Source organism: Capricornis sumatraensis, chromosome 4 (assembly GCF_032405125.1).
Source record: "Capricornis sumatraensis isolate serow.1 chromosome 4, serow.2, whole genome shotgun sequence".
In the NCBI taxonomy this organism is placed as follows: domain Eukaryota; kingdom Metazoa; phylum Chordata; class Mammalia; order Artiodactyla; family Bovidae; genus Capricornis; species Capricornis sumatraensis.
The window spans coordinates 92,878,611-92,891,243 of NC_091072.1; the positions used below are offsets into that span (position 1 = coordinate 92,878,611).

The 12,633-nt window shown below is 35.2% G+C and overlaps 1 protein-coding gene across 3 annotated transcripts in view; it reads right to left on the minus strand.

Annotated features, from left to right (window-relative positions):
* Positions 1-12,633, minus strand: part of MSRB3 (methionine sulfoxide reductase B3) — a 183,619-nt gene that overhangs the window by 134,732 nt on the left and 36,254 nt on the right. For all 3 annotated transcript variants that reach the window (XM_068970061.1, XM_068970063.1, XM_068970062.1), the window contains exon 2: positions 8,304-8,430. In XM_068970061.1, coding sequence (XP_068826162.1) covers positions 8,304-8,379 — 76 coding nt within the window. In that variant the 5' untranslated portion in view covers positions 8,380-8,430. The remainder of the gene's footprint in view (positions 1-8,303; positions 8,431-12,633) is intronic.

Genomic DNA, 12,633 nt, shown 5'->3' on the forward strand with positions numbered 1-12,633 from the left:
TCATAAAAACATGAAGTATATAACTCCTTTTATTCTATAGATAACAAAATTTGAACCCAAAGTAGCCAGCCATCTTTCCAAGAATGTATATTCCTTAAAAACAGAGCTCACATTACTTACTATGTGGCATTATTTGGATACATAAGATGATGCTACTTATTCATCACCATCCATTCATTCAACAAATATTTACTGAGTACCTATTCAATAAGTGACAGATGTCAGAAGTCTAGTTGCTAAAACGGCATAGTGAATTAAACAATCAAAAAAATCTCTACCTTGCCAGAGCTTACTATGCAGGAACCATAAGTTTTCCTGTAATAGAAATAGATTTTGATGATCAAACCTATCAACTTTCCCAGACTTATTTGATGTCCCACCTCTGCCTTTTTATATTTTTCCAGTGTATTTTCCCTTACGGCCAGGGATTAAAGTTGAACAGAATGAATTTCTGGGAAATGTAATGTTAACACTTGAGGGTAATATCTAATTGTGAACAATTTGACAAGAATGTATTTCGTTCTAAGTTTACAGATGAGGAATAGGAATAAAAGGTACAAAACAGATTCTGGGGCCAGAAGGCAAGTTGGTGGTAAAAACAAACTAGTAAATGTAGATTATGCTTCCAAACTCATTCTTCATCAATACCAAAAACAGGATAGCAAACTCCGAAACTTGCTGTGATGGTATCTAAAATTTGCATATGAAATATTGATCAAAATGGAATATACTATGAACAGCTGTACCATTCTGTGAGCCACTAAGCATTTCTGTAACAAAACAAAATCTTAAAAACTATAGCTATAAAATTTGGGGGTTTATTTGCTTGCTTAAAATTTAAGTAATCTAGCAAGTTAGATTAGCAGTACATTCTTATTTTGCAATTATGTGGTTGACTACAATAAATATATCTACTGTTGAAGGAAATGCTTACCATAGTAGTAACCGAGTAAATTTAAATTCTATAAATGTATATCTCTTAAAAGTCACTTAAATAACTAATATCTTTGTCATTTCATGGTAACTTTTATAATATCCATTTTAAAGTGACTAATACAATTGCAAATATACTAAATGTAAAAAAAAAAAGAGAGAGAGAGAGAAACCAAGAGAATTCAAATAAATGGGGATTTTAAAATGTACACCCGTGGTGGATTCATGTCAATGTATGGCAAAACCAATACAGTATTATAAAGTAAAATAAAGTAAAACTAAAAAGTTAAAAAAAAAATTTCAAAGGGTTGATTTCAAATGCAAAGGCACAAAAATTTAGATAATTTGCCACTGCATCTCAATAAAATCTATTCAAAGCATTTTAAATTAAAATATATCTAGCAGAAGCAGCCATGAGAGATTCAATCTCTAAATAAAATGTTTAGGATGAAGCTATAAACTAGAAAAGACTGACGAAAATTCATCAAGTATCTAGCCACATATTAGTAACTCCTGGTGAACTGTCATTCACATCCCATTCTTCATTAAACACGTATTTGCTGAAAGCAAAAGATGGCTTGTTTTAATAAGTCCTTCTATGACCTGTTAGGTAAATTTTAGATAAACATCTAATAATTCTACCTATATGATTCCCAAAAGTCCGTGTTGTCTCAATAAACTAACTGTAAAATTATCATTTGTTTTCAGAACTTAAAATATTTCATATTCAGTGGTCATTGTTAATTAGAGAATTTTTCAAACAAAATTAAAACTCTTTTGTGTGCATGCCTATTTTATCTGTTGATACTAGATTTTGTTATGTATTTTATCATTATTAATGTAGGTGAAGAATTTATTCTATATTTAACAAAAAATTAACAAATTCCACATTTAACAAACCATATGCCCAACACCTTATTCATACATATGCATTTATTGTTCTATAGCAATTTAGCCTCATGCACAAATGATTTTTAAAACTCATCTAATAATTAGATGCTGTACAGCAATTTTTCAACAGTAACTAATACTTTATTATATCACGGAGTTATTAAAGCACTTTGTTTTAGTAAAGAATATAGCTGTATCCAAGTACTCATCAACATTTTAAATATAATTTTTCTTAGCTTCCAAAAATATTTTCATTCATGCAAGAAAGGACTCATGCTTAACAGTCAACATGTTAAATTAATAACATTTTCAAGATTCTATAAAAATTCAAAACATAGCAAAACAAAATGTGAAATTTTCTTTAATTCTTGGGTGGTCTGCTGAAGAAAATTTAGCTATATATAAAACCATAAATTACTGTTAAATCAGCTATTTGGATACAAGATAAGTTAATTTATGAAAACGTGTTTTAGTTTATAGAAAGTCTACACATGAAAGACAATTTCGATGAGATGTTCAAGCAGAAGGAAGTTGGAAGCCTGTTGAAAATGGAAAAAGGTTTTGCACTCCACAAATATTGTTTGAACATAATATAAGCAGAAAAAATTTGTGGCTTGTAAATCCATGTGTTCTTAACTGAATATTTTTAACATGCTCTTGTTTAAGTTTTCACAATGCACCTATGTGCTAATGATATCAATACCCTTTCAAGCTGTGAAAGAGTGTAAACCTAGTGCCATCTACTGGGAGAAGTGGATGTCATTCAATCAATTAATTGCAAATTTTGTGAATTAGGGGAGCTGAAATCTGAATGTCTTTTTTTTTAAGAACTCTTTGTTTCTTTAAAAAAAAAATAATAGCCCTCCACAAGGCATTTTTAATTTAATCAAATTAAATTAGGTAAGATGAACATGTAAGAATGTGAAGCCAGAGAATAGAGAGCATTAAACTGAGCTTGTGGGAGAAAATTTCATTGGTGACATCAATACAGAAATTAGAAATAATGCGTTCTGATTAGTGTCTTTGTATTGGTTTCAAATGTATCTTTTAGAAGACAGGTTCTGAATCTGTGGTCAAATAGCCCTCAATTACAAGTATCAGATATCTTATAAAAAAAAATCGAAACTATATGAAAACTTGCATAGGTGCACATATGTTTCTTCTAGGTGAACATATGTTTCTTTTCTTCTGGAGAAGAAAAGTCATAACATTAATTTATAAAAAATTTTTTTTAGATTAAAGATGGTTCATGTTTTCATGATCCAAAATGGTTAAAAAATAAAAATAATACAGAAAGCCAATCTATTTGGTAGGTGAGCAGCATACCACTGACTTCAATTATTTCTTTACAGTAAACACAAAGAACGTCAGGTGCTATTAATGAAATATTGCCAGCTCAGACTTGAATAATATTACTTCTTACTTATGGATATTGCTTTGGTGCATATGTGCAGTACTTCCTCTTTACAAATGCAGAACTTAAAGGCCAAAAGACAATATTAATTTGTTCCAGAGAGAAGTGACCAAAAGAACCAGAGTTCTTACTTCTCACGGTAAGTATCTGTTGTTGTTTATTTGCTAACTCGTGTCCGACACTTTTGCAACCCCATGGACTGTAGGCTATAATATGTACTTATTATATTATAGGCTATAATATGTACTTATTCATAATATCTATAATTTGTACTTATCATATGTACTTATTCCTTTCCTCAAACAGTTTATCACCAAAACTCAAATTGCTGGAGAGAAAAAGTAAAAGAAATTTTGGATAATATACTTTGAATCTGTGTTACCATTTTTTATTGTTATTTGTTTGGCTACAATGTGATTTATTCCTAAGAAATCTACCATATTGTATCAATGCAATAAAGTGAGAAAAGAGAAATTGGTTTTTTTACAATATTTTCAAAAGGCACCCAAACTATGAACTTTAATTTAACCTTCCCATTAGATTTATTTGAGGCCAAAATAGTCTTAGATAAATTTGTCCTCTCTGTTATAGCTATCACTTCACCTACATGTAAACTTTCCAAATGTTTATTCATTCATTTAACAAATATTTATTAAGTGCCAGGCACTGTGCTAAGCTCTGGAGCCACAGGCCCCTGATTCTTGGAGAGCCCTACTTAACCAAACGATAGTCCTACTTACATACAGCATTTGCAAAGTACCTGTCTTTAAGACTTCTAATTTCTACATTACAATATTATGACATAACACCTTTACAAACTGCCGTGTGGCTGTTCAACTCATGGACTATTAAACATGCCAGTAAAGTCTATAAGAGTAACAACCACATATTACATGTATGATGTTGGAGAAAAGCACAATTTATCACTGCAATTAGTACTACTTAGACAAATACTCTCGCTTGGCTGAAAACTACCATGATATCTAGTCTAAGTTACAATTTGACTTAATTTTTATCAAGCACTGAAACTATGTGTAAAATTGCGCTTCCTAACCCTTGCTAAGATAACCCCTTCAGTCCTGATTTAGAGGAAAGGAATTCTAATGTTCAAACATGGAAAATATTTCTGTCCTCCCACCACAACCAAGCAGATTTTTCTGTAAATTCCCAGCCATTAATTAGTACCGACTCTTAAGACCTGATTAACCCAAAGCCAAGTAAAAACAAAACAATGACAGTTCATAAAATCACAGAATTTCAAAACTGAAAAGATTTTCTAATTTAAATTTCTCATTTTAAAAATAAAGAGACTGAGCTCTGAAGAGGTTTACTGGTATGTTCAAGGGCACACAAGTTAATGATGGAGCTGTGGTTAGTTCTCTGACTCCTATTCCAGTGCTCTTTTTCATTACATAAAAGAAACTGTTATAGGAAATTAAGAAGAGCTCTGAGAGAAAAAAAATTACCTTTAATTACAAACATGAGCAAACCATAACTCAGATGCACTTAATAAGCTCTAAATTGAAATTATGCCTATTTAAAAATAAGAAGAAAAGGAAATCAAAGCTGAAAAATGATAGATCAGCCTTCTGGGATATGGCCTTCATACAGGTCAATCCAGTTATAATCAATTTTAAGAGCCTGCTCCAATTATTTTTCAGTTCTGGAATTATTTCGTATTGAATAATACCTAAAATTAGTAGGGTACTGGCTAGGGAGCAGAAGTCTTTTTGATTTACAGAGATTTTTGTTGTAATGGGTTTTGACCAGGGAACAGTAAATTAAAGAAAGACGTCAAACTTTTACCTTAATTTCCTGTATCTCCAAATTTGGCCTCTTCCCTCTCTACTTGAATAAAGTAATGAAGGCTAGAATTCCCATTTCAATTTCATTTTCCTTTTTCAAAATTTAAATTGTTTGTTTCACATTATTGTTGAACTTAGCAGTGTCTTCAACATAGCTACTTTTCTAACAGTAAAATTCTGTGAATTTGAGCAGGCTCTGGGAGATAGTGAAGGACAGGGAAGCCTGGCCTGCTGCAGTCCATGGGGTCACAAAGAGTCGGACACGACTGAACAACAAAAGTAAAATTCTGTCAGAGAAATGGACGGTAACAAAGATTTTGCTGACACTGAAGTTATAAAATATGTGCACACTGGAAATTTCAAAACACTTTAAAAAGTACAAGGTCCTTGAATGGCTAAGCAATTATGGAATACTACTCTACCAAATCATTTATCAAAGTAAAATAGGTTTACAAGCCCTAAGAAAAAAAGACAGAGTCCCTCTGAGCAATCATTAGTACTAGATAGTAAGAATAAAAGAAATGTGTTGTATGTTTACAGGACTTGAATTCTGGTTCAGTGGGATGTATGAGTAAAATAAAGAGATCAAAACAACAAACTGAGATGGTTATTTCTAAAATATAAAGTGCATTTGTGGCTCCGATTAAAGAAAAACAAGTTAAGTGCAATATGGGATGTACTGAAATACTTTTTTAAAGTCTATTTTACTAGAAAAACACAAAAAATATATATCTATATTGATACAGATGTCTACAGTGATCTAGTGAACATTTACATACAGTGCTTACTATATGTCAGCCACTGTTGTAAGCATTTTTCACATCCTAAGCTATTTTGTTCTCACAGCAACCCTTTCAGGTGAGTACTATTATTATTCCCATTTTACAAACAAGGAAGTCAAGGCACGCAACCAGTTAAGTGGCAAAGCTAGAATTTAGATGTGTGGAATTCCAGAATTTGTGTGTTTGAGCATTGTGCTATAATGGTTACTTCTTAAAAATTATCATCTTTGTTGAATTTATCTTTGAATCATTAGGATATAAAAATTTAAAGACACATAGTTGATGAAACAATTTCATTATGAAATCTCTTAACTCTACAACTGTCATATCGGAGTGATACCATGTTAATTAATAAGTTTCCATAAATACTTAGCCTCCTTAGTGTACAACAAACTAATGTTACAAGAATTATGCTAGTGCTTTCGTACCTGGGGTTTTTTCCCAGTGGAAAACATGGTTACATATTAGTTAAATAACCTGCATACTCCAATTATGTGCATGTGTGCTCAGCTGCTCAGTTGAGTCTGACTCTTTGTGACCCCCATGGACTGTAGCCCACCAGAGGTCTGTCCATGGGATTCCCCAGGCAAGAATACTGGAGCAGGTGGCCGTTTCCTCCTCCAGGGGATCTTCCCGACCCAGGAATTATTACACATAGTTCATAGTCATGGAAAAGTTTCACATAGCACAGAAACTACACTGGTTGATGCTCTCCCTCCAGCTTACATACAATAAAAGAAATAAAACTTGTCAGTTCTGTAACTTGAATTTTTCTCTTATCCATACCCCTTCTTTGCACACCTACTGTAACAATCATTGTTAAGGCTCTCCATGCTCCATGAGTCCCTCCAGCCTCAAGCTCCCCCAACATACTCAGTGGCAGCAGTATAGGAACATGGCAGGTTGGGAAGCAAAGGTGTCAGGAAGAGTGGTTATGGACTCCAAGCATTAAGTTTTATTGACCTCTCAACACACACAGACATAAAAGCTATTTTTTGAAATGGACAGTGTTTACTATTCAACTATAGCTTCAAGACAAAAGCCTTATCCTCACTTCTAATTAAGCTGCCATCTCTCAACCTTCTCTTAGAAATATCTGGAACCAGCCCGGACCGTCCATCATACTAAATCAATAAACCTTATAAATGTAAACCAAGTCATTTTACTTCCCCTTCATCCCTTCCCTAAGATTTAAAATTTTAAAAACATCATATAAGGCACTTTACGATTTGTCTACCTTTCTTTCTTATCTCTTCTAACCTGCCCTCACCCACCCAAGCAAGCCACATTAAATAACTCGTATTTCTTTGAAGATACCTTGCCTTTTCAGGTCTTCATGTATTGCCCACACTACTTCATATGTCAGAAACGTCCTTCCCCCTCCTTGGACATCTGGCTAACTCTTGCTCATAGTCTGAGATTCAACTTAAGCATATCCTACATGAAGCCTTTCTTAAACTTCAGAGACCTTCCCTCCCTTCCAAAAATCTCTTCCCCTAAGCAAAGAGCTAGGACCATCCTCTGCATTCCCCTAACATCCGAGGCATAAATACTTTAGTCTTATCACCACATGGTTCAATGGTCTTTACACAGTTTCAGCTCCAGCTTGTGCTTGTTAAAGAAATCGGCTTGATCTTATTTATCATTGTATCCTCACTGCTTCACACAATGCCTGGCACTCATAGTTAATATTCAATGAATATTTAATGAGTTAGAATGAAATTCTCTATATAATATAGTAATAGAGAAAACTAAAATGAAATAAAAGTAATATTGATAATAACGTTCACAGAAAATATCTGGCCATTGTGACTTTCATAACAAAATTATAATGTTAAACATAGGCAAACAGTAAAATTTTGGACTTTTATGTCTCTCTTGTTTAAATGCTTAAAATCACATTTTTAAAAAGACTGGTTGGTGGTTCTAATTTAAGAACCAGTTAATACATGCTATAGTAATTCTCTATATTTGGTCATTGTTAAATAGAACATCTTTTCTTTGCAAGTACAATAACTAACTTTATTACACTAAAGTTGTTCATTTTGATTTTTTTTCTTTCCTAAAGGAATGACCACATGTGGAATGAAAAGCATTTTCATTTTCCTTTAACAAGATGAACGTCCTATTTTGTGTGATTTGGGGTGGTTTCTTATCAAGACTGCCAGCCTCTTATGAACATTATGATTTTCAGATGGGTAGTGTGCATTAAAGAATAAGAAGATATCATGAAATATTAGTGACAATTATATACTAAGCAAAGAAACTGGACAATGTTTCCAAGGGTTGTAAGGATTGTGGAAATGAATGTTACTCTAAATAGAGTGGTGATTTATAACCAATTTCCGTCTTCAAATTAGGGCCCAAGTAAAAGAAAATGAAATTTAGCAAAGCATTGTGGTGTATCATTTCCTGCAGCAGAAACACCCCCCACCCCGGACCAGTGCCCTCACTTAGAACAGCACAAGCAGCAGCAACCTGAGGGAAGCCCACAGGCTCGCAGGGCAGCTGGCTGGCTCTTTGTCACCAAATGCAGCAGGTTGAATGCAGACATCACTGTGATATCTTCACCAACAAAACGAGAGGCAAAGAACAGGGGCAAAAGCTGAGTAGGAGAAAAAAAGAAAACAAAAACAAATTAAAACATCACAAATGTTAAACACGTTCACTGTACAATTGATGGTTACGGTTTTATCCGGAACTGAACATACACACACAGTGCTAATAAATTGCAAATGCCTGTTTTTCAGATGGTGAGCTTACTTTCAACCCAGGCTTATTTATATCTTATGAATAAAATACACACTATATAATAGTGTAATCTGTGAACACGTTTTGCAAGAGGTTGGGAAAAGAGACAAAGTTTGAAACAGTTGAAAGGAATTAACATTTACTGACTTCATACCAAGTGACAGGAACTGTCAGGGGCCAAATACACATATATTCTGTCATTTAATTCTTAGAATAAACCTAGGAGGTAGGTTTTATCACCCAATGTATATGTGAGGAAGCCAAGGCTCAAAGGTCCAAGGGCACAAAGCAAACAGCCAGTGGGGGGAAAAAAATTAGAAAGCCTTGTTCTATCCAACTAGAAAGTCCCCCTCTCCTCATACCACTTTGACTTCTTCCAGCAATTATTTGCAAATCTGAAGAAGACTGCAAAATCCTGTAAGATTAAGAGATTTCTTTTGTTAAGAGTTTCATCCTTTTAAAAAATAGAGAGCCTAATAACCTAAGGACAACTAGGAGGCTTCACTGTAGAAACAGCGTTAACGTTTGAAGACGATATATCAACTATGAATTTTCATTTGATTTTATGATTTATAATTTCTAGATCAATTCTGTAACCAATATTCACAACCTAGCCTTAAAAGGGGTAAAAATAATTTTTAAAGTTTTCGGAAATGAATCGTGGAACTGTGTGAATGCTAAACTTTAAAGAAAAGTTGTTAGGATTTTCTTTAAAGTTTTAGACAATCTTTCAGTTGGTAAAGATTAACTTCAAATGAAGGTGGAAATACTAGATGAATAGTAACTTCCCATATTTTATTTAAAATTAACATTACAAGTGCCCTTAACCACTAAATGTCCAAAAATGGATATAAAATTAATGTCTCGTTCATTTCCTGACCCTCACCCCCAACTCCCTCTCCCCCCAAATAAAAGTCTGTTCCTGGTCTCTCCTAACCTCCTCAAAGAACAAACACATAATAAACAGTAATATATTTGACCAAATCACTCTGGAGTATATCTGACAGAAATCTTGCTTGTATTAACATGCCTGAACTCTGACTTCTCCAAACTAAACTCACTACAAAACCAAAACATTTTTGTGTTACTAACTGGAGACAAAAAGGAGGAAGAGGGAAGGTAAGTATCACAATGCACAGCCTGAAAGAACCATTAAACATAAATAAACATGTCATTTGCACGAGTGACTGCAGAGCAGGGGAAAGAGAGCATTCCTTTGGAGCAGACTACTGACTAATAAAAGATCAAAGGTCTATACCTCACAACACTATAAATAAAAATGTATTTTTTCCCTGTGGCCTTCTCTGTGAGGAGTAAAGTGTGCACGATGAATGTAATTACTTAGCAAAGCTGCGGCCTCATTGTGCTCCTGCAGTTGACCATAAAACGTCTTCCTATTCTGTTTCATCAACTGCTGTACCAGGCGGCCTGCGCGCCTACCGATGGCCACAGCCATCTGGCTTGTGTCAAAGCCAGCGCACAGGAAGAAAGGGAGTGATGTCACTCTGCAGGTCAGGCAAAGAACAAAGATGCATTCTATAATTAAAAGCTGAGGGCCTCAAATACTGGGGGCCCTTCAGCATGATATGACGGCGTGATTTAATGTTCTTACGCTTGCCTTTATTTCTACCCAAAAAGCCAGGGCTCCATCTAGTGGCAAATTAGTTTTGCCCAGGTTTTTTTTTTAAAGAGAACCCATCTGTGTTAGCATCCAACAAAGCAGAGTAACAAAGTGACTATTTCCAGAGCAATCTAGCCTTTTTAACAAAAAGTACAGTTTGTCACAGCGCCCTCCATCCTCAAGTCCTACAAAGCATGCCCTTTCATAGCTTGGGATCGTGAGGATAACAGCCAAAGCAGCTAATTTTGCAAAAATGCACCAGGTACTACAGTCTACCCTGAAAAAAATGTAGCTGAGATGGAAAGTGAGAAACATTTCTAGAGAACAGATACATGACTCTGGATGCCTTGGTGAAATCAAACTCATAATGTTGTACTCCAGGAAACAAAAGTATCCTAGTTAAGATGGCTCTAAATGTGACACCAGGAGCAAATCATCTATAGAACAGAAAATGGAATATTTTTACGTGAAACGATGTAACAAATTTAGTTTAAACTAACTTTTTTCCACTTAGTTTCTCTTAGTTTATGCTTGCAATACATGAAGTAAAATATGTTGACAAACCAATCTAAACTGCAGAATATACTGGATGGAAGATGTGATATCATAATGGATGGGTGGGATCTATGAGATCAGACTGCCTGGGTTTGAAGCCTGGTCCTGCCCCTAAGGAGTGGTGTCACCTTGGCAAAGTGGCTTACCCTCTCAATGCCTCCGTTTCCTCAACTCTAAAATAACAATTAAATCAGTTAATTGGTTAGAACCACTTGGAACAACTCCTGGCACATAGTTTATGCTCACAATCATTAGCTCTTACTAGTATTTATCTATTTATTTATTTTTTAATATTTATTTATTTGATGGCATTGGGTCTTAGTTGTAGCACACAGGATCTTCAGTCTTCATGGCAGCATGTGAGATATTTTTAGTTGCAGCATGTGGGATCTAGTTCCCTGACCAGGAATCGAACCTCAGACCCCCTGCATTGGGAGCTCAGAGTCTTAGCCATTGGACCACAGGGAAGTCCCATCTTACTAGCATTTAAATGTACAATATTTGTTTTTATTTTAAAATTATATGAATCAGAAATTTCTAACAGTTCATTTATACCCAATGATATTGAGCCTTAGTAGGCTATTCTCTAAACACTGATTCTGATTTAGGCCAGAAAACTTACTACTCTTGGATTGATTTCCATGGTAGGATAAAGATATTATTCTAAGCTTGGCAGCTGATGAAACCCTTGCCATATGACAGGCAGTATTCTAAGCACTTCGCATTTATTAGCTCTTTTAATCCTTAGGACATTAAGAGGTACATATTATCATTTTCCCACTTTTAGATATAGAGACTGAGGCATAAGGAGGTTAAGGAATTTACCTAAGATCTCCTGGCTGGTAAGAAGCAGAGCCCTTAAGTCACTGGACTGAATGATTTAACAGATCTGAACCCAAGCCATCTAGTTCCAGGACCAGTGCTCTTGACCACCATAATTGGCAATGAAAAGTCTAAGGTTGTTACCAATTCACTCTACATGCTCTGACTCTGCTGCTGCTGCTGCTAAGTCGCTTCAGTCGTGTCCGACGCTGTGTGACCCCATAGACGGCAGCACACGAGGCTCCACTGTCCTTGGGATTCTCCAGGCAAGAACACTGGAGTGGGTTGCCATTTCCTTCTCCAATGCATGAAAGTGAAAAGTGAAAGTGAAGTCGCTCAGTCGTGCCCGACCCTCAGCGACCCCATGCACTGCAGCCTTCCAGGCTTCTCCATCCCTGGGATTTTCCAGGCAAGAGTACTGGAGTGGGGTGCCATTGCCTTCTCCCACTCTGACTCTATGTTCTCCTAATAGACAATGTGGCTGATAATAAATACTTAATAAAGATTCATTTAATTCAAAAAGAGGAACTAAATGATTTAGTTCCAGCGAAGAGGAACTAAAGAGCCTCTTGATGAAACTAAAAGAGAGAGAAAAAGCTGGCTTAAAGCTCAACATTCAAAACACTAAGATCACGGCATCCAGTCCTATCACTTCATGGCACATAGATAGGAAAAGAGAGGAAACAGTGACAGACTTTATTTTCTTGGGCTCCAAAATCACTGCAGATGGTGACTGCAGCCATAAAATTAAAAGACACTTGCTCCTTGGAAGAAAAGCTATGACAAACCTAGACAGCATATTAAAAGCAGAGACATTACTTTGCCAGCAAAGGCCCGTCTAGTCAAAGCTATGGTTTTCCAAGTAGTCATGTATGGATGTGAGAGCTGGACTGTGAAGAAAGCTGAGCTCGAAAGAATTGATGCTTTTGAACTGTGGTATTGGAGAAGACTCTTGAGAGTCCCTTGGACTGCAAGAAGATTCAACCAGTCCATCCTAAAGATAATCAGTCCTGAATATTCATTGGAAGGACTGATGCTGAAGCTCCAATACTTTGGCCA